General features: G+C 47.3%; 1 protein-coding gene across 8 annotated transcripts in view; it reads right to left on the bottom strand.

The window, feature by feature from the left end:
- LOC124033871 (zinc finger protein 536-like) overlaps positions 1 to 22,714 on the bottom strand; it is a 203,735-nt gene that overhangs the window by 51,028 nt on the left and 129,993 nt on the right. For 6 of the 8 annotated variants that reach the window (XM_046346247.1, XM_046346248.1, XM_046346252.1 and 3 more), the window contains 2 exons: positions 18,648 to 18,815; positions 11,335 to 12,951 (listed from right to left, as the gene is read on the bottom strand). In XM_046346247.1, the coding sequence (XP_046202203.1) occupies positions 11,335 to 12,951; positions 18,648 to 18,815 (1,785 nt within the window). The remainder of the gene's footprint in view (positions 1 to 11,334; positions 12,952 to 18,647; positions 18,816 to 22,714) is intronic. The other 2 variants (XM_046346253.1, XM_046346255.1) reach the window with 2 other exon arrangements.

The following is a 22,714-nucleotide window of genomic DNA, read 5'->3' as shown; positions in this document are numbered from 1 at the left end:
CTGGGAAATTAGCAGGGGGGGGGGGATATTTTTAGAGATCCCACGGCTGCTAAGGGAGAGCAACAGGTATCATCCAGAGGGGATGACAACAGCTATTACAACTAATTGCTCTTTGAAACTAGTATTTGCACTGGTGAGTGACAAGGTGATAATTCACCTCGGCGCAAGTTAAAATGGTAATATTGCACATGTGAAATAGCACCTCTGCTTCACCCGTCAACTCGTCATCTCACACTGCACACTGCACAAAAAGAGAATCGTCAACACTGTCTGTCGCCTAAGAAACTCCGAGAAACCGACATCCTCAAGACAGCTTAATCGTGGGAGAACTTTCCCCCTCCAGCGATGTTATCAGAAGAAGACTCCATGGATGTGGGAACGATCCACAGAAGGCTGATCTGACCAGCGTTTTGAACGGGGGAGCAGTGAAGACGGTCAGAGACCTATTGGTTTGACCCATGCAGGGAAGGAAGTGCGTTGCTCCCAGTCGGGTAGTTTGTCAACTCACTACCTTTAGAAGGGATCATCAGTGTGAGATAGGTTCTCGTTGACATTAGTGCAGGTCATTAGTGTTAAACACAATGTCACTCATTTCAGCACACATCATCAGTGTGAGATAGACTCTCATGGCCGTTAGCGCACACACAGGTGGCTTAGTGCATTGAGCTAACCCAGCCCTCCCTACTTGTCAGAGCTGTGTTGCTGTGGTTGTAACCAGTCCTCCCTACTTGTCAGAACTGTGTTGATGTGGTTGTAACCAGTTCTCCCTACATGTCAGAGCTGTGTTGCTGTGGTTGTACCCAGCCCTCCCTACTTGTCATAGCTGTGTTGCTGTGGTTGTAACCAGTCCTCCCTACTTGTCAGAGCTGTGTTGCTGTGGTTGTACCCAGCCCTCCCTACTTGTCAGAGCTGTGTTGCTGTGGTTGTACCCAGCCCTCCCTACTTGTCAGAGCTGTGTTGCTGTGGTTGTACCCAGCCCTCCCTACTTGTCAGAGCTGTGTTGCTGTGGTTGTACCCAGCCCTCCCTACTTGTCAGTGCTGTGTGGCTGGTTGTACCCAGCCCTCCCTACTTGTCAGATCTGTGTTGCTGTGGTTGTACCCAGCCCTCCCTACTTATCAGAGCTGTGTTGCTGTGGTTGTACCCAGCCCTCCCTATTTGTCAGAGCTGTGTTGCTGTGGTTGTACCCAGCCCTCCCTACTTGTCAGAACTGTGTTGCTGTGGTTGTAACCAGCCCTCCCTACTTGTCAGAGCTGTGTTGCTGTGGTTGTACCCAGCCCTCCCTACTTGTCAGAGCTGTGTTGCTGTGGTTGTACCCAGCCCTCCCTACTTGTCAGAGCTGTGTGGCTGGTTGTACCCAGCCCTCCCTACTTGTCAGAGCTGTGTTGCTGTGGTTGTACCCAGCCCTCCCTACTTGTCAGAGCTGTGTTGCTGTGGTTGTACCCAGCCCTCCCTACTTGTCAGAGCTGTGTTGCTGTGGTTGTAACCAGCCCTCCCTACTTGTCAGAGCTGTGTTGCTGTGGTTGTACCCAGCCCTCCCTACTTGTCAGAGCTGTGTTGCTGTGGTTGTACCCAGCCATCCCTACTTGTCAGAGCTGTGTTGCTGTGGTTGTAACCAGTCCTCCCTACTTGTCAGAGCTGTGTTGATGTGGTTGTAACCAGTCCTCCCTACTTGTCAGAGCTGTGTTGCTGTGGTTGTACCCAGCCCTCCCTACTTGTCAGAGCTGTGTTGCTGTGGTTGTAACCAGTCCTCCCTACTTGTTAGAGCTGTGTTGCTGTGGTTGTACCCAGCCCTCCCTACTTGTCAGAGCTGTGTTGCTGTGGTTGTAACCAGCCCTCCCTACTTGTCAGAGCTGTGTTGCTGTGGTTGTAACCAGCCCTCCCTACTTGTCAGAGCTGTGTTGCTGTGGTTGTACCCAGCCCTCCCTACTTGTCAGAGCTGTGTTGCTGTGGTTGTACCCAGCCCTACCCTAGCCCTTGTCAGAGCTGTGTTGCTGTGGTTGTACCCAGCCCTCCCTACTTGTCAGAGCTGTGTTGCTGTGGTTGTACCCAGCCCTCCCTACTTGTCAGAGCTGTGTTGCTGTGGTTGTACCCAGCCCTCCCTACTTGTCAGAGCTGTGTTGCTGTGGTTGTACCCAGCCCTCCCTACTTGTCAGAGCTGTGTTGCTGTGGTTGTACCCAGCCCTCCCTACTTGTCAGAGCTGTGTTGCTGTGGTTGTACCCAGCCCTCCCTACTTGTCAGAGCTGTGTTGCTGTGTTAACCAGCCCTCCCTACTTTTCAGAGCTGTGTGGCTGTTTATACCCAGCCCTCCCTACTTTTCAGAGCCTACCCAGCCCTTGTCAGAGCTGTGTGGCTGTTTATACCCAGCCCTCCCTACTTTTCAGAGCTGTGTTGCTGTGGTTGTACCCAGCCCTCCCTACTTGTCAGAGCTGTGTGGCTGTTTATACCCAGCCCTCCCTACTTTTCAGAGCTGTGTTGCTGTGGTTGTACCCAGCCCTCCCTACTTTTCAGAGCTGTGTTGCTGTGGTTGTACCCAGCCCTCCCTACTTTTCAGAGCTGTGTTGCTGTGGTTGTACCCAGCCCTCCCTACTTGTCAGAGCTGTGTGGCTGGTTGTACCCAGTCCTCCCTACTTGTCAGAGCTGTGTGGCTGGTTGTACCCAGTCCTCCCTACTTGTCAGAGCTATGTGGCTGTGTTTGTACACTAACAGACTAACAAAGACCAAATTAATGATAATTAGCCACCTGATGAGGACAGTATTATTGTCAATTACCAGGTTTCATCCTATCGTAGTGTATTAAGAGGGTTACACAGTAAGGGAGAAAATAAAACACAGAAAATATATAAATATCTTTCGACTCTGACTGAGAATGCTGGTATCACCGTAGCTCACTCTGTTTTCCTATAATAGTCCATGGGTCCCTGAATTAGGTGGCTTTTGTAATTACTGAGCAGCAAATTGAAAAAGCTGTAAAGAACACAGGCTTTAATCTGTGTGTGTGTGTGTGTGTGTGTGTGTGTGTGTGTGTGTGTGTGTGTGTGTGTGTGTGTGTGTGTGTGTGTGTGTGTGTGTGTGTGTGTGTGTGTGTGTGTGTGTGTGTGTGTGTGTGTGTGTGTGTGCGTGTGTGCGTGTGTGTGTGTGCGCGTTTCAGAGACTGTATTTCACTACAGCATCCGAATGTATGATTATGTATGTGTGCGTGTTTGTGCGCACGGCAGAAAGAGGGAGAAATAAAGTGGGTGAGAAATAGAAAGAAATAGATAGAGAATAGAGAGAGAGAAATAGACAGAAAGAGAACGAGAGAGCGAGACAGAGAGAGAGAGAGAGAGAGAGAGAGAGAGAGAGAGAGAGAGAGAGAGAGAGAGAGAGAGAGAGAGAGAGAGAGACAGCAAGAGAGAGAGAGAGAGAGAGAGAGAGAGAGAGAGAGAGAGAGAGAGAGAGAGAGAGAGAGAGAGAGAGAGAGAGAGAGAGAGAGAGAGAGAGAGAGAGAGAGAGAGAGAGAGAGCGAGAGAGAGAGAGAGAGAGAGAGAGAGAGAGAGAGAGAGAGAGAGAGAGAGAGAGAGAAGATACTCTATGAGTAGCAGTATGAGAGGAATTGTTTGAACTGCAAAGCCCTGCTTTCTTCTCGACAGAGAAAGTAACGGAGCTGTAATACCAGCTCTGATCCTGTATATCGGTGACATCCCGCAGTCAAGGAAAGGAACCTTATGTTTTTAACGTTCATAATAACTTTAAAGAACCAGTTCAGAGGGACCCACCCATATGATCCTTTTATTAATCTGGTCTGAGCTTGACACAGGCTCTGCTCAGTAGTGGAGGGGGGGGCTGACAGGCCCTGAAGTAGCACAACCCTGTGTCTAACCTCTACGATTGCGGGTTCAAGTCCCACAGAGGGAGGGCCGCCTTCAAATCTCTCCCTCTTGACAGAGATAATTGGCCACCAGTGACATGAACACTGCTACAACTAAGTAGTCAACCAACCCTACAACCCCACATCCCCCTGACAAGAAACCGAAAAATCTCCCGCGAGCATAGGCTAGCAGACCGACGCTGTCAGAGGAGGCTGTACTCAGGGCTAAAAATATCAGAGAAGGCTTGAATACATTTACTTTTTTTAACTTTTTTTTTTTACATAGTTTGTGTTCCTGACACAGGCAATCTGTGTCTGTGTTCACTGTTTCTTCTTCTTCTTCTTCTTCTTCTTCTTCTTCTTCTTCTTCTTCTTCTTCTTCTTCTTCTTCTTCTTCTTCTCTCTCTCTCTCTCTTTCCCTCCTCCTCCTACTCCTCCTCCTCCTGAACTTCCCGCGGTGCGAGCTTGGCATGAGCCACTTGTGCAGTGCGCATCGGGAACATACTGCGCCTGCATTTGAGGGGCTTTGTAAATTGATAAACCCAAAGGGCCACGTGGTGGATTCACACGTCTTCTCACCAGAAATATTGTTATAGACAATGATCCGTCTCCTTCTCTCACTCGAAAATACCTCTCAGTATCCCTCGTTCACTCTTTCCACTCTGTCTCCTTCTTCTCCCCCTCTTCTTCCTCTGCAATTCCAGCAGGGGGTGTTATGCCCTTATGAACTATTATCAAGAGGGGGAGACATACAACCCCCCTCCCCCACCCCACCCCCTTCCTTCCCTGCACCCCTACACCCACCATCGGTCTGCCTTTCTCCCCGAAGACGCTCGACAGTAGACATACCATCAGCGCCTTACCATTCAAACGTCAGTAGCTACGTTTGCCTTGGATCCTCATGTGTGCCAGCCCAACTGACCCTGTTTAACCCTAGTGCCCGCGCTACCCCTGACCGTGTCACTGAGCTGAAAACGCCAGTGCCTTCCATGCCCCTGGAATGTCTGGGTTAAGTGGCAAAATTCGGGTGAGGGTGCTGAGGCTGAGGATTCTGATTGGACTGCACTCGTAGCAGTAAGATACTGTACACTCTTAGCAGTAAGTTACTGTACACTCTTAGCAGTAAGTTACTGTACACTCTTAGCAGTAAGATATTGTACACTCTTAGCAGTAAGTTACTGTACACTCTTAGCAGTAAGTTACTGTACACTCTTAGCAGTAAGTTACTGTACACTCTTAGCAGTAAGATACTGTACACTCTTAGCAGTAAGTTACTGTACACTCTTAGCAGTAAGTTACTGTACACTCTTAGCAGTAAGTTACTGTACACTCTTAGCAGTAAGTTACTGTACACTCTTAGCAGTAAGATATTGTACACTCTTAGCAGTAAGATACTGTGCACTCTTAGCAGTAAGTTACTGTGCACTCTTAGCAGTAAGTTACTGTACACTCTTAGCAGTAAGATACTGTGCACTCTTAGCAGTAAGTTACTGTACACTCTTAGCAGTAAGATACTGTACACTCTTAGCAGTAAGATATTGTGCACTCTTAACAGTAAGATACTGTACACTCTTAGCAGTAAGATATTGTACACTCTTAGCAGTAAGATATTGTACACTCTTAGCAGTAAGATATTGTACACTCTTAGCAGTAAGATACTGTACACTCTTAGCAGTAAGATATTGTGCACTCTTAGCAGTAAGATACTGTACACTCTTAGCAGTAAGATACTGTACACTCTTAGCAGTAAGATACTGTACACTCTTAGCAGTAAGATATTGTGCACTCTTAGCAGTAAGATACTGTACACTCTTAGCAGTAAGATACTGTGCACTCTTAGCAGTAAGATATTGTACACTCTTAGCAGTAAGATATTGTACACTCTTAGCAGTAAGATACTGTACACTCTTAGCAGTAAGATATTGTGCACTCTTAGCAGTAAGATACTGTACACTCTTAGCAGTAAGATATTGTGCACTCTTAGCAGTAAGATATTGTGCACTCTTAGCAGTAAGATACTGTACACTCTTAGCAGTAAGATATTGTGCACTCTTAGCAGTAAGATACTGTACACTCTTAGCAGTAAGATACTTTACACTCTTAGCAGTAAGATACTGTACACTCTTAGCAGTAAGATATTGTGCACTCTTAGCAGTAAGATACTGTACACTCTTAGCAGTAAGATATTGTGCACTCTTAGCAGTAAGATACTGTACACTCTTAGCAGTAAGATACTGTACACTCTTAGCAGTAAGATAATGTGTACCCTTTGTGACACTGTCTGTTACCTACACCGAGCCAGTCTCGCCTTTGTGACACTGTCTGTTAGCTACACCGAGCCAGTCTCGCCTTTGTGACACTGACTGTTACCTACACCGAGCCAGTCTCGCCTTTGTGACACTGTCTGTTACCTACACCGAGCCAGTCTTTGTGACACTGTCTGTTAGCTACACCGAGCCAGTCTCGCCTTTGTGACACTGTCTGTTAGCTACACCGAGCCAGTCTCGCCTTTGTGACACTGTCTGTTACCTACACCGAGCCAGTCTCGCCTTTGTGACACTGTCTGTTACCTACACGGAGCCAGTCTCGCCTTTGTGACACTGTCTGTTACCTACACAGAGCCAGTCTCGCCTTTGTGACACTGTCTGTTAGCTACACCGAGCCAGTCTCGCCTTTGTGACACTGTCTGTTACCTACACCGAGCCAGTCTCGCCTTTGTGACATTGTCTGTTACCTACACCGAGCCAGTCTCGCCTTTGTGACACTGTCTGTTAGCTACACCGAGCCAGTCTCGCCTTTGTGACACTGTCTGTTACCTACACCGAGCCAGTCTCGCCTTTGTGACACTGTCTGTTACCTACACCGAGCCAGTCTCGCCTTTGTGACACTGTCTGTTAGCTACACCGAGCCAGTCTCGCCTTTGTGACACTGTCTGTTACCTACACGGAGCCAGTCTCGCCTTTGTGACACTGTCTGTTAGCTACACCGAGCCAGTCTTGCCTTTGTGACACTGTCTGTTATCTACACCGAGCCAGTCTCGCCTTTGGGACACTATCTGTTAGTTACACCGAGCCAGTCTCGCCTTTGTGACACTGTCTGTTACCTACACCGAGCCAGTCTCGCCTTTGTGACACTGTCTGTTACCTACACCGAGCCAGTCTCGTCCTGTAGCTTAGCAATAGACGAGGACAGAGGAAAATCTAAAGCCTGGTCGTAGTAACAGACGTTTCTATTTCCTATTACCGTGACACTGAGTTGTTGGTTCATACTTGTCCAAACAAGCAATTGTTCACTTTTCTAAAGCAGGCGAATCAAGATAACCGTTTATCAACAACAAACAAAGAACCACAATGACAGCAGCCCCGACACTACAGGGCAGACGCGGAGTGTCCTCGATGCGCAGAAAGCCTGAGATATACGCGTATGAGTGATGTGAGCATAGCTATCCCTCCGTCGCTGTCGCTCTCCTTCTCCCGTGAGAGGTGCTTCACTTTTGAGTTATGCTATTTTTCCCAGGCAACACCTAAGCGTGCCCACCCAAGCCCTATCCTAACCCACGCGTTCAGCAGTGCTGCCTCTTCAGACTGCCAATCTCACCCAACGAGAGACCGTGTGAGTGTTACAGAAAGGTGCACACTGTAACACGGTACAGTCTGTTGTATAACTTTCAAATGTTGTACTGTTTAAGTACCACAACAGTACAGGCCTAATCGTGCATGACTCTAGATAGGCCTCGATCACAAGTGGCTACTGACTGTGTGAAACACATCCACATTGGCTGACCTCGACAACACCGTGGACCAATGGCAACCTTAACATTGCACTCTGTACTACACACTATACCAACTGGAAACTTCTCTCCAATGAGATATCAGAGGGAATGGAATGATCACTGTTGATTTGCCATTAATATATTTAGAGAAATGTGTGTGTATGTGTATGTGTGTGTGTGTGTGTGTGTGTGTGTGTGTGTGTGTGTGTGTGTGCGTGGGTGTGAAGGACCCACCCCTAGCTCTGGGCATGCTAATGAAGAGAGAGCCACTTACGACGCTCAGCTCGCCGTCGAGCCCCGGCCCATGTGCTCGACAGCCCAAATTCAGGCGAGAATTTCGATATTAATGATTTATGCTCTATTTGCATACAAACCTAATGCAAAACCCACTTCAGATAATCACATTTTGCCAGTTCTGAATTGAATTTTCAGGGCGGCTTGCCACCCCCACCTCAAATAACTGTGGAGAGTATGTTCCTTGCAATTCCCCATGGAAGACCCCTCCATAAGGAGATCAGGAGTGGATGAAGGGAGGGGCTAGTGGGCTTTATTAAGGAAGACTCTCTGCTACTTTATATGGGGTAGGTAGACGTGACTATTGTCCATGCACTCTACATATTCACGCAGTGAGAGTATCTCCTGTTACCTGCATCCACCATTAACAGCACTGCCGCCACCTGTACTTGATGACAGGAAACACACTGTCAAGTTTTGGAGTTTTGAATGACTGTTTACTGTATTTCTGTCACCTCTGGAAACAAAACGTGAACGTGAGAGGTCTCTGGAGCAGATGTCGCCAGGAGATGGAGCATTGTGTGTGTGTGTGTGGGGGGGAGGGGGGGGGGAGAAGGAGGCGGGGTCAGGCTTGGCACACCTCTATCCAGCTGTGCTTAGCTCGCCGAGAAACAGCGGACGAGCGTACCTTATCTGAGACTGACCTGTCCGCGGACCACTCACAGCACATACAGAGGGGAGGTGGGTTCGGACTGGTCCGGTGGCTATCTGTCCCTCTACCCCTGGTTGTGGGGGCTAGAGGCATTTCCTTGGGAGGTTCTCGGGGCCAGATAGACCGATGTAGCCTAGCGAGGTGTTGTTGGTCGGTGTTGTTGTGCGTGGTAAAGGTGAGTGTGAGTGTAACACTAGACACATGGTGAATATTTAGCAGGGTTGAAACAGAGGTGAGTGTTACGGGGTCAAGAAGAGCGCCAGCTACATGGGCTCTGACACGCTGACATGCTGCTTAGCCACTCAGCCTCCAGCCTCCCTGCCGGGGCTAGGGAACTTGAACACTTGTCACACACACACACACACACACACACACACACACACACACACACACACACACACACACACACACACACACACACACACACACACACACACACACACACACACACACACACACACACACACACACACACACACACACACACACACACACACAACTCGATTATGAGCACTAATGTCATACTCTGAGTGTACAAAACATCATGAACATCTTCTCTTTCCGTGACACAGACTGACCAGGTGAATCCAGGTGAAAGCCCTGATCCCTTATTGATGTCACCTGTTAAATCCACTTCAATCAGTGTAGATGAAGGGGAGGAGAGGTTAAAGAAGGATTTTGAAGCCTTGAGACAACTGAGACATGGATTGTGTATGTCTGCCATTCAGAGGGTGAAGGGGCAAGACAAAATATTTAAGTGCCTTTGAACGGGGTATGGTAGTAGTTTTGGTCAAGAACTGCACCGCTGCTGGGTTTTTCACACTCAACAGTTTCCCGTGTGTATCAAGAATGGTCCACCACCCAAAGGACATCCTGTCAACTTGACGCGACTGTGGGAAGCATTGGAGTCAACATGGGCCAGCATCCCTGTGGAACGCTTTCGACACCTTGTGGAGTCCACGCCCCCGACGAACTGAAGCTGTTCTGAGGGCAAGGTGTCATTAATGGAAGGTGTCTTTAATGGAAGGTGTCCTTAATGTTCTGTACACTCAGTGTATATTAAAGTGTATATTAATCTCCTATGTTTCATGGGTTATCTCTTGGGTCAGGAGATTGTAAAAGAGTATCAATGCTGCTGAGGCCCCATTACAAGGAGAGACTGACTCGAGCTCGGGGACAATAACATATGAGAAAGCCCTTTGTTCCATAGACAAAGCCTGATCTAAAAAGGTCAGGCATTCTCGCTTCTGTTCAAAAGCGACTACGTCACAAGGGTAGCTTCCAAATGCCTTTTGGTTAAAGGAGGACATTCCAACACAAAAGCACTTACAAAGTCAGAATGCCACTCATTTTCGTCACTGTGAGTGACCCTCTTAAGGCGGTAAAATATTCAACAGGTTCCATGATGACGGACATAGTTTCCATGACAGTAAAGGTCAACTAATCAAGGTCAACTAATCATCATACAATTGTGTCATTTCTTTATGATGGGTCACGTATTCACGATCCACTGGTGTACCAGATTTTTGTCCCTGGCTACTATTTATGATGACAACATTGATCCTCTAAGTAGAAAACCAATTGACTGAAGAGTATTGCTATTCGTTTCATTTGAATATGGGCTTCGATTAAATGATTTCCTCAACAGTGAGACAAAAACACATCAAACTATTTCTCGTGTAAATATATTGGGTATTCTGCAGCATGTCGAAACCTAATGAAAATAGGCCTATTTTTTGTCTGTTAATCCTAAATCAATTTGCAGAGGGATTGTTTATCTAACAAAATAAATCTTGCCATTCGATATTTGTAGAATATGAGCAGTGGTATCAGCCTTAACACTAAATGAATTCAGGTTGCTAGAGAACACGCCTCGGATAACGTATGTGTGTGACATTTCATGAATATTACAGTATATTCAAGAAATGCAATATTTAATATTTATGTTGTCATTTAAAATGAGAGGCGAGCGAGAGACATATTCAATGATGGAATCCTGCAGATATGGCCAGTTGAATTCTGGACTAAAGTGTGTGGTTCACATTTCCTACTACGTACAACTACACTGGCTGGCCCAGTGCTGAGCTATGAGCTCAACTTGAAGATTCCTTTTCCCTGAGATTTTCATCACCGAAACTGCAAAAACAAAGGCACTCCGAAAAACAGCAGTCTCAAGGAGCGCCTGTAACCTTAACAGAATCATGAAAGCTGACAGTTCATTTTTCACAGGCCCATAGATCTCTGGGTCTTATAAAGTAATGGGCTTTTGGGAGAGGGCTTTATGAGAGCTAAGATAGTTAACCGCCGTGTGCTTGAGATGACATGGGAGCTGAGGTCCTGCTCTTAGGGAGACTGGATTATTCCCTTCCCCGGGATGGAGGGAGAGAAGACACTACTGTCTCCCTAATATAAACGTGTAATAAAGATTAATCTGTTGCTACTCGCCACTCCAATAGCTTCTAAACTTGCTTGAAATAAGGTTGAAATCACTTTAGAGCAAATCTCGTTTTCTTTGTGTGAGTTTCATTGTGAATCTCAGGACAAAGTTACGTGTGTGTGTGTGTGTGTGTGTGTGATGCTGTGTGTGTATGAAACGTGGTGTCGGCAAATGTACACATCGTAGTGTTAGAGTGTAGGTAAACACAAGATTGAATGTGTTTCTGTGTGTGTGAGTGTGTGTGTGTGTGTCCGTGCATTGTTTGTGTGTTTGTGGGCGTAGGGACAATAACGAAAGGCGGTGCCATGCGGCAGGGTCAGGGTCACTTACTGGGTGCGTCTGGTCTCTTGATGCCGCCGCCGCTGTTTGAGCCGCTTCCAAGGCCGTTGAACGCTGCGAGGTTCTCCGAGCTGTAGGCCCTCAGGACGGACAGCATGTTCATCTGCTGCTCGAGATGGGCATGTTCCGGCTTCAGCAGCCCCGGGGAACCACCAGGAGATGAAAGGAGACCCAAGCCCTGCTGCCACTGCTTCTCCAGGGGCGGCTGAGGCTGGAACTGGGGAGGGAAAGGGGCCCCAGGGCCCAAGGAGGCCCTTGGTCGTTGGGCCTCTCTAGCCGGGGACAGGGCCTGCGTCTGCTTCGGCATCTGATAGGTGGCACTGTCCTCATCTTCCCCCTCCATCCCGTCCTCTTCCTCCTCGTCGTCAGAGTGGGGTCGCTGTCTCTCTGGTTGGGCGGAGGAGGACTCGGTGCTGTGGCAGCGCTCTCCATCCCTGCCTTCATCATCCTCAGACTGTGCCTGGTCCTCCAGCTCCCCGCAGGAGGCCTTGTCTGAGAGCTCATCCCCAGCTGTTTCTCTGGCCTGGCTCTGCTGCTCCAGGGCTGGGTCAGGGCATGTCGCTCCAAACCCCTGGAGGCCCGGGGTCCTTGGGGAGCCATCATACATGCCTCCATACTGCTTATAGAAGTCACTCTGGAAGGCTCCCATGCTGGTGTGGTGCTCCATGTGGTTGGACCAGGCTGACTGGCTCTTCTCCCCCTCTCTGTCATTGTCTCTGTCATGGAGGTGGGCTGGGCCCATGCTGGCCTTGAGGAAGTGGGAGGGCTCTCCCTGGTGCTCCTTGCCCTCCTTGCATTGCTTGGCCTTGCCTAGGTGGTTGGCCTGCAGGTGTAGGGCCATCAGCTCGACAGAGGCGGTGGTGAAGGAGCAGAAGAGGCAGCCATGCCACGCCACGTTGTCCTGGAAGGTGACAGAGGCGCCAGGCAGAGAGCCTGTTTCAGGTTTGACATTGACAGACAGGTCCAGAGGCTCGTACTGGGACCCAGGCTTGCCCGTTGAAGGCTTGGCCTCAGCCTTTTCCTCACCAGTATCAGCCCTCTTGGCTTTGGGCTCACCACTCTCAAAGTAATGCTGGGACTGCAGGTGGCTCTCTCTCATCTCCTTCTCCTTCTTCAGGGAGCTGAGGACAAAGCTGTCCATGAAGGCCTGCAGGGAGCCCTGGAAGTTGACACCGTTTCCCACCATGCTCTGGTACGCCCGACCTAGGTCTCTGAAGCTGGCTGGGACGTCTGCGGCGGAGGGGCCCTCTGGGCTTTTCATGCTTTCAGAGAGAGAGTCAGGTCCCAGGCCATTACGCTCTCGCTCTCTGTCCCTCTCACGCTCCCTGGGGGACAACATACCGGGAGGGGCCCACTGATGGGGATGCAACGGTCCCCCTCTGAAGTCCAGGCTGGAGGGCATGCCCTTGAAGACACCGCGGAGGACATCAGGACGGGCGAAGACGCCACCCTTGCCGTGCTCTTCCTTGTGCTCAGAGGGAGGGGCGTGTCCGGAGGAGGGGCCGCCGCCATTCTGCCGCTCACGGTGGTGGCGCTCCAGGTGGTACTTCAGTGAGGCAGACTGGGTGCCTGCGTAGTCGCAGTGAGGGCACCTGTAGGGTTTCTCTCCTGTAAGAAAGATAGAGAGATAGATAGAGTGAGAAAAAGAGAGAGAGAGAGACAGGACATGAACAAGAGAGGAAACAACAGTGAAAGCCAACACAATGATCTCAGTGATAACCAACATTCAACAGAATTCTGCATTCAGCAAACACCTCCTCAGCTCCATTCGGGGATTGGCATCTGAATACGGGTCGATCCAGCTCGATCCAGCTCCGCCAAGTGAGCCATCACTCATGTCAACACAATAAAAACCATTTCACCATATGTTGCTTTCAGTCCACCACAAGAGATAATATTTTCAACTGACAACACAACTGTCTCGATGTAATCTCTGTTTGCATGGGGGGGGGGGTTGGTGGGTCTCTCTCTCTTGGCCTTGTTCGCTGACAGGCCTCTGCCTTGGCGATGAGACAGTGATTTCTAGGATGTTCTCTATTTGCAGTTTATCATAAATCACCATTCACAGAGAAAAAGCGCTCCATTCCGTCCCAGTTGAATGGCTCTATGGCTATTTGGACCAAATAGTGGAAGACGTAGTCCCTTCATATGAAAATAAAACAGACTTTAACTGACAACAAATGAGCAAGAATGTACATACGGAAAAGATTTGTCTGTACATCACGGTAGTAGTATAGTGTTAGTTGCATAATTTGACTTACAATGCAGTTACAACATCTCGACATCAATACACTGTGAACACAAATATTCATACTGTACATATTCTTGCAAGGTCAAATGCAATCATGATTTTTGCCAGAAAAGTGGATCTCGTTTGCCTTTGGAGAGATACATACGAACAGTATCTGAACATGAAATGCATCATGTTAGCTATTACAATATATTTTAAACCAAAGGCAGATTTTTGGAATAGAAGAAACCATAAGCAGAAATGCTAAGCTTGACTTTTAGACATAGTAATGTGCCTGGCATTTCTTTTGAACAAGTCACAGCTAAATATGTGAAGAGCAAGGGTGGTTGGAAATAGTCCCGAAGAAAATCATGTTTGTCAAGTACTGTGTGTGTGTGTGTGTGCGTGTGTGCGTGTGTGTGTGTGTGTGTGTGTGTGTGTGTGTGTGTGTGTGTGTGTGTGTGTGTGTGTGTGTGTGTGTGTGTGTGTGTGTGTGTGTGTGTGTGTGTGTGTGTGTGTGTGTGTGTGTGTGTGTGTGTGTGTGTGTGTGTGTATACAGTATATAGCTATACCATGTTTAGATTGTACACATGGAAACCATTTTCCCCCCATTTTTTGTTTTGTTTGTTGTTGCATTGTTACGCAAGACTGAATTGAATGATTTAAGTCTCGCTCTGTAGTAAATCATGGATATAATTAGCAAATGGCATACTGCTCAAGTAATTTATCATTATTTGGAGGGCACCATTCCAGAAGAAAAAAAGACTGCAGGATCTGCAGACCTACTGCACAGTTCTCAAATAAAGGGCCACAAATACAAACTCAATACAATATTGATACCAGAGAGAGAGAAAGAAAATTAGAGAGGGGAAGGGAGGGAGGGAGGGAGGGAGGGAGGGAGGGAGGGAGGGAGGGAAAGAGAGAGAGAGAGAGAGAGAGAGAGAGGGAGGGAGAGAGAGAGAGAGGGGAAGAGAGAGAGTACCGTGTTATTTTCTTTTACACAAGAGCGAGTTTGAAGCGTATATTTAAAATAAACCATGCGAGATGAGCTTTTAACCCAATAAGTGCTTATCCTCTAAGCAGGATAACAGGGGCTTGGGCTGATTTAATAAGGAAACGTCCCCGATGCAAATGATCATTCTCAATTCCTTTAACTGGACAAAATTATATTCTAGGCCCAAAATTAGAGTGAAATTAGAGTGGTCTGTTTTTTTTCTTGTTAACGATGGAAATGGGCATCAACACCACCAAATATTAAACAGCATAAGAAGACGTGATTAACCTTAAGGCAACAGACATCTGAATGTAACCAGTGAGGTAATGGTACTGTAAACAAATAGGTGGTTAAACTCGGATCACCGATCATGGCGAATGAAGTAACGCTTCCTATACTTTTAATACATTTTTTCCCACAAAAAGTGGGTAAACTGTTAGGCAAAAAAATTGACAGTGGGTAAGCTACGTTTACTTGCATATAATATAATAATAATATAACATATGGCATTTAGCAGACACCTTTATCCTCCACAACACCACTGAATATAACTGAACATATGATACCTTTCTAAACAAACCTTGAAGAGTAATCAATGTACACATGGCTGAGAAATGTATACCGTAAATGTGCGGTGTGTGTGTGTGTGTGTGTGTGTGTTCTTTCCGGACTGTTTGGATTCGCTAAGACATCTGCTCAATCATTCGTCAGGGGCATGTGTGATATCTGGGGAATATACTGTATCCTGCCTCGCAACATCACACACAATTTACTGCGAAAGGTCATTATGTACCCGTTAATCCACTTCGAATTGATATCAGTGCAAACAGCACAACCTCTGCGGAACACAACAGATCTCCATGGCACAAAAGAAAGGAATGATCATTTTCCATTGTTTAGAAATGTACTTTTCTCCCCCCAAAACATTTGCAATCCAGAAAATATATTAACACAAATCAAGGGGGAAAAAATGGAAACACAAATTCATAAAATACCCGATCACCTGCCACAGTACAATAGGAAAAGTAGATTTCCATTACAACTATTATAACGTTTCAATGTATCAGCGTGTTCATCCTCCCAGTGCTGGGACATAGCTTCGTTTTGCTCTACTTCTTTAAGCAGTTCCTCGACTCCGACAGATTTCATCTGGATTCGGATGCTTCGTCGCAGCTCCATAGTAACCACTCAGAATAAACACCCAGAGCCACTACAGAGGGGCAATTAAAACAGTTAATAGATATGACACACTTTAAGATACATTTCCATGTGGCTTTTACGTAAACGTTGAAAGGCGGTTTGCACTGGAAGAAGTGCGGTTATTCAAGTCTTGTCCAGGCTGGACTGGGAAACCCTCTGGGAAAGGAACCGATCCAAACGCCTTTAAGTCGATGCTAAATTGAATAAAGCCAGGCTGTTGGTTAGCAACAAACATCCACATGGGTGTTCATAAACAGTAGTGTCGTTACATGCAAAGAGGTACTAGTTTGGAAGAGGGGTTCGGGAATGTTCGTATTAAACCTGTCCGTGAACGAGAAAGGGAAATAACAGAGGAGAGAGAGAGAGAGAGAGAGAGAGAGAGAGAGAGAGAGAGAGAGAGAGAGAGAGAGAGAGAGAGAGAGAGAGAGAGAGAGAGAGAGAGAGCGCGGGAGGCAGAGAGATGGAGAGGGGGAGAGAAAGAAATGGAGAGAGGGAGAGACGGAGAGAAATGGAGAGCAAGATCACGGGTCCCCATTGATTCATTCTGATTGCAAAGGTTAGGTTAAGGTTATGTGACATGGGCAAAGCCTGGCTCTTTCTCTGTTCCCCGTTTAAAGGTGAGTGGAAACTCTACTGGTTATTTCCCCTAAAGTTATGCGTAGCCATTGTCAAGAGCAAAGACCTTCTTTCTTTTTTTTACACACAGCTGCTTACTGCTAAATACTGCCTTGTCCAGAAGGGGACAATCTGTGTCTCTAATTGCTGTCACTGAAGCCTAGATTCATTATGTGACTTTCCCATTAAAATGTGAGCATTAATTTGTATAATGAAATATCACCCACTGCAGTGTTCATTAACTGTGGCCCCACACTGTATTCTGCACAATGTTAGCTACCTAGAAACTGTGGTTAATTTCACTAATGGATATTTTCCCACTCACTGTTCAAGAGGAAATGAATACTGTAACATTAGCTCTTTAACTTTTAGAGAAATTTAAATTCACTTCATTCCTTTCAACAAAATGTTAGCGAGTCATTAATCTAACATTGTGTTGCACAATGCGAGCACCTCTCAGTAAGCAATGCCATTGTGCTGTTCGGACTGAATTAGAATGAAGGGTGCATCATGTCCTCTCAAAGTTCTACTGTTTTGCCATCAAGGAGGAATCGTCATTGGATGTAAAAGTCATCGCCTTGATGTAATCATCATCATTTCAACCTGAAGTCAATCTGATCATGTACGAGTGATTTAAAGGGCAACACCTTGTAGATACATCAGACGGTTTCTGTGTATGAAGTCACCATGTTGAGTTGTGTTTACGCAGGGCCTGGCCGGCTGCATTGAGTGAGTTAACGGAGGGCCTGAGATGAGGCCTCTGTTTCCTCTCTGCTGAAATACGGCCCTTCTGGGGACCCTTACTGTACCACTCAAAGCAGGACATAACTCAGCCCCCCCCCCTGTTAGGTAACAGATTTCCATGCTCCCCCGTCCTGTCCCCTGTCCCCGGCCCCTCCTCTCCTGACGGCGAGGTATTCAGAGAGGTCTGCAGAATCAGGGTTGAGGCTCCTCTCGTTGACCTGGATGTGCTATTTTACACAAAGATCCTAATTATGGTAGTGCACAAGTGCTCCTGCGCTACGCCTAGCTACGAGCTACGCTGGCTCCTTAATTCCCCTCCAGACCAGAGGTATTTGGTCCATATTAAAGGGGGCGTGGGGGGGGGGGGACAGTTTGGGTGGTCTCCCTTCTCTCTTTTTAAGTGCATGGCGAAAAAAAAGTGAGGGGAAAAAAGCAAGCATTGATTTCCTCAGCTGCAAGAGATTTCCATTTTAAGTTCTGAAGGCTTGAGCCATGCCTTTACTGGCACTTAAGGATGACACATTTTTTTTTTGGGGGGGGGGGGGGACTGTAAAATGGTGTCTTCAGATACAGAGGTCAGGGCATCAGACTCGCAGCATTCACAGTTAGATGTAGAACAAGAACAGGGGCTGATAAGAAATGAAGTGCTAAATACCATGAGGTCTCCATGAGCATACAGGATGTACTTAGTCATTCCCAGGCCTAATCTGACAAAGGGAGAAAGCAATGCGGAATGAAGAGGTATTGTAGCATCGTGTAGTAGACTGTCACTAGGGCGTACACTCAAGCTCTCCCCTCAGCCAAGTAATTAGAGCACAGCTCCGAAAGAAATGCTAAACACTCGTTTCATGCTCTTTTGTGTCTGATATGGGCTGACTCATATAGCACCACGCCATGGATTTTCACAGGTGGTCCGGTACAGCACTCTAAGCTACATTCCAAGCAGTACTCCAAAGCTACAAGGTACGCAACAACAACAAAAACACACTCAACGCAGAAACATAGTGTGGAACCCATGCTGTAGCATATGCAGCACGCAGGATGTTAGAGTAGCCTGTTTGGACAATTAGCTGAGCCGATGTCCTTGATCTAAGGCGACCTTAGAATCGGCCTACATGTGACATTAGCCTGGATATTTACTGGGGCGTTTCTACCTTGCAGTGTAGTGAGGTATGACAACCTGCTCTGGCTCTGGCCAGTGGACACCGTGTCCACACCATTACTCTCAATGGGACCACCTCTACCTCCCAGCAGCTAACACAGAAGGTCATCCAGGTAGAGATATATTTTGACACTTGTTTGCTAGATATGGCTAAGATTAGAACAGTAGCTGCAGTGAACCACTGGATGCCATTGTCCCACGAACTACAGCATATTTCCAGGAGTAGCTGTGTGCTCTGAATAACTGCCCTCGCCGACGGTATCGAACACGGCCAAATGGGGTCGACTCGAGCCGTAGGCAGAGAGCAGGGGGGGCAGAAGGGAAAACGGCGGTAGCAGTAATATCCAAGGGGAACTCACTCCACTGACCTGTGTGTATCCTCAGGTGGACCTTGAGGTGGTGGGAGGTGCGGAAGGTCTTCCCACAGTAGGGGCAGTCCTTGATGGCCGAGCCCAGGCTCCTGTCCCTGTGCTGGGAGGGGGCCTGCTGAACACTCCCCGCCGCCTTCCCCAGGTCATCCCCGACATCTGGAGCAACAAGAGAGAGACACACACACAGACACACACAAAGGGAGGAGCGGTGAGTGTCACGTCAAACCGTCAACCATGTCAGAAAACACACTTTCACTTTGGCTTTGTCCTCCTTTTCCATCCAAATCTGCCAACACCACACAAAGTAAAACACATCAATGGGTTCACGTTTTGCCGCTACCTCCCCCCCCCCCCCCCCCGTTTCAAGCTGACAGAACGCTGACAGTTCATAAGCTTTCAGGCTCCTTTAGAAACACCGGGCCGACCCCCCTCCACACTCTCCCACTCCCGTCGTAATGTTTCATCCCCGCTCTCCTCATCTTCTGGTAGCATATGGCGGATTGTGTTGAAATGAACAATACAAGGAAAGAAACGGCTCTGTCAGCAGTGGGCCAACGCGTCTCCGTATAGCGCCCTGATTTTGACAGGTAGCGTCGCTTCTGTCAGAGATGCGAGAGGGTGATAGGAGTGACCCCGCCCCTGCTTGAACTGCCACTAATACTGCAGAGACGTGTGGAGACCAACAACTGCTCTCCACACAATCACCCGAATCTCAGGAGGAACTGAAATAGATTTGAAAAGAGTTGACGGCAGCACAGTCATAAGGTGAAGAGGATGTTATCTCACACGTTCATATGGGTCATGACCTCATTACATGACCAGCTAACTGTGTAGACGGTTTCTGAAGAAGTCCTTGCAAGCCCTGATGTGTTATGAAAGCTACACTCTAGTCAAGCAGAATGACCGATGAGGTGGAGTGAACGCCAGAGCCCAATGCCACATACCCTGTTGCATCATGGGTAAGCAGGAAGAAGTACCAGTTCACAGTAAGATAAATTGCTCTGTTTATGGCTCCACCCCCCTCCACATCTGCTGCTGATGTTTCTTTGTTTTTCTTCCCGAGTCCGGCTCATGACATGGTATGCGTGTGGGGAGAGAGATCATCTGAATGGAGCAGCCCACTAAGGCAACCATGCCACACAATCAAAAGCATTTCTTCCAGTAGCCGAATCTTTTATTTTCATCCCCACCCCAGTCCACCCTCTTTAAGAGTCAAATAAGGTTTCAAGAAAAGCCAGACTGAAGTCAGCAAGTCCTCCTACTGCTGGCACTGATCACATGATTCTACACCCACACTGCCAACGTACAGTGTGTTATTGTATTTATGTGGATGTGGCCCCCAAGGCAACAGGCATACCAGTGTTGACCAGTTTACATAGCCTTACCTGTAATAACCATGGCCCCGTTCATACTGTACACCCAATTCTGATCCGCATGTGACCTTTCCAAACCCACCCTCTCTCCGAACCAATGCATAGACAGACACAAGGCTTTTTAAATCAATACTCCCGACATGTCTGCAGTCCATATACAGACGTGGGATCTTAATTTGATCACCTTGTTGCAGGAGAACTTTCCCCGTAGCGCAGGAACTTTTAAGCTTGTAGTGTATTGAGGTTTAAGAAAAGGCTTCTAAAGTTTGTCGTTTCCACTTTTCCCTTATGAAAAATGTATCAACTGCTTCAAAAATGTGCATGAATTATAATCCACATAATAGTTTACATTTCCAGTTGCTGCAGGATTATTTTCCCGCTGTAGGAAACTGGCTCAAATTAAGGGCTCAGAAACAACAATGGCGTTTGCTGGCCGAGAGGACTTAGCACCTCGGAGCATCATTTGCACACCGATTTTACATGTCGAATCACGTGAAATGGCGCCAGTCAGAAGTCTCCAGCTGCTGGTCCCTAAAGCACAGCGCACAGACGATCGACAGACGAACGCTAGATCCCCATTCGGCACGACGTGTCGAGCCTTGAGATCCTACATCTGTACACATACCGTACTGTAACCAAATTCTCCACAAACACATTTTACACCACTTGACATATCCCCTCTTGGCAATGTGTCCTCCTCTCATGTTGCAAATACAGGTCCACCTGTCCACCCCAGATGGAGTTGAATTAAACCCCTAAAAACACAGCTTATGGCCAGCCTCATCCTCCGGCCCTCTGTGTGGCAGGGTTAATAGTGATCCTGTACCAGGGAGAGGATGCTCTGCCAGCATTTAACAGTCCTTCAATAACAAATGTTCCAATCGCTATATACTCGCACGCAAACAGATACACGAGCACGCCCGCACACACACACACACACACACACACCAACACACCAAAACTTCAATGTATCCGTTCATGTAGTGTATGGATGAGTGAGAGAGAGAGAGAGAGAGAGAGAGAGAGAGAGAGAGAGAGAGAGAGAGTCCCTCAGCGTGGTTGTCCTTAATCAGCTGACTGATCCCAAGCTTTTAATAGGGCTGTTCCAATTACTGTAAAAGTCATCCTGCGCCGTATAACCACAAATATTGACAGTTTATTGCACAACACATTTATGACATTTGAAGGTCACCTCATATATTACACGACGTCTTCCAGGAGGAGCGAGTCTGGGACAGAGAGATTCTCGATAACTCGCCACCTATAACTATTCTCCATGTATTGATTTTCCATTGCTTTGCTCCTTTTTATGCAAAGGAAAAATCTGTAAGAGACACAACATTACAATTGATTGTCACAGGCAAGCCACTGGCTTCATCCATTACCCTGTTAAATCCTGCTGCCATCATCTCTCAGAGACTACTAGAGCGCACCCACTGTTAGTGTACCGTTAGGCCACAGCCAGTGTTGTATATGTCTAATGCGTTAAGTTGGCTTAGTTCAAGTTAATATTACCCAGAGGTGAGCGAAAAGCCTTACGTGGATATGGTCAGACGCTTTCACCGTTGTCATGTCTTAGTGATCGATGTCATTTTGACAACTGCTATTGATTTTAACACGCACCTTTCGCTCATAAATAAAATGACACAATTGAATTAAACATCCCTAGTGTTACTGTACTTCTCTTACTACACACTGAAAACTGCAATTGTGTCGCTTGTTATTTTTCCCTCGCTAATCTAACACACTGTACTCTTATCCCGAACACGCACTGCTTTTCCAGTCACATACAAACTGACACATCCAGGCTCTGTTGCAGTGGAATAATATCACACACACACGCATACATAATTCAGACTTTCTGATTTGAGACCAGCTCTGATTTTATTGGGCTCATCCAAATGTAATGGAACATAACAGAACAAAGGGCTGAGATCAGATTGGAGCAGAGTTGTACAGGCCATCTGGGAGGAGGATGAGTCTCAGTCATTCTGGCTGCTGCCTGCTGCACTACAGCTCTGCCACCAGGAGCTCGGCTGGTGACGATAAAACAAAACTCCTCAACCAACCAAGGGGGAAGTGCCACAGGAGCCCACCGACACATACGACACCCGTACCTGTCTGGGTGTGTGTGTGCGTGTCTGTGTGTCTGTCCTCTGAGGCAGCCCCTCCAGACAGACCACACCCTGTTCCCATTCATGGGTAAAACAACAACAACACAGGAATAACTGAGGGGAAAAAGCCTCTTCCTTAATGGTGCTCTTTCAATCACACTTCCGGGCTAAATTGTTCCGTGGTTTTGATTACAGTGATATCACTTTCATACAACAACAACAGAAAAGATATCAAAATTGTGTCATAAAAACACAAGATGTCTCCCTCTCTCGCTCCATTATTCTAATGCATCGTGTGTTCTGTCAAAGCCAGTGTCCTCCTCCCTCTATGTAACTACTGTCAACGGTAAGGAAACGTGTGGATTTCAACAAAAAATAAATAAAAAGAGAGAGCAAGTTAAATGTGATGACATCATTTGAAAGGCATTAGGCTTTTAAAAATGCGCCCGGGGGGAGTTGATTTCCTTACGCCGGAGCAACACAACACCATCCGGCTGATCCTCTGTTCTCTTTCTTTATTTGGACGGGTGCCATCTTTGTGAACGGCTGGTTCATGCGAGTTAATCAA

Source organism: Oncorhynchus gorbuscha, linkage group LG04 (genome assembly GCF_021184085.1).
Source record: "Oncorhynchus gorbuscha isolate QuinsamMale2020 ecotype Even-year linkage group LG04, OgorEven_v1.0, whole genome shotgun sequence".
Classification (NCBI taxonomy): Eukaryota; Metazoa; Chordata; class Actinopteri; order Salmoniformes; family Salmonidae; genus Oncorhynchus; species Oncorhynchus gorbuscha.
Note: the sequence above shows the minus strand (reverse complement) of the source record. Positions and strands in the feature narration are given on the sequence as shown.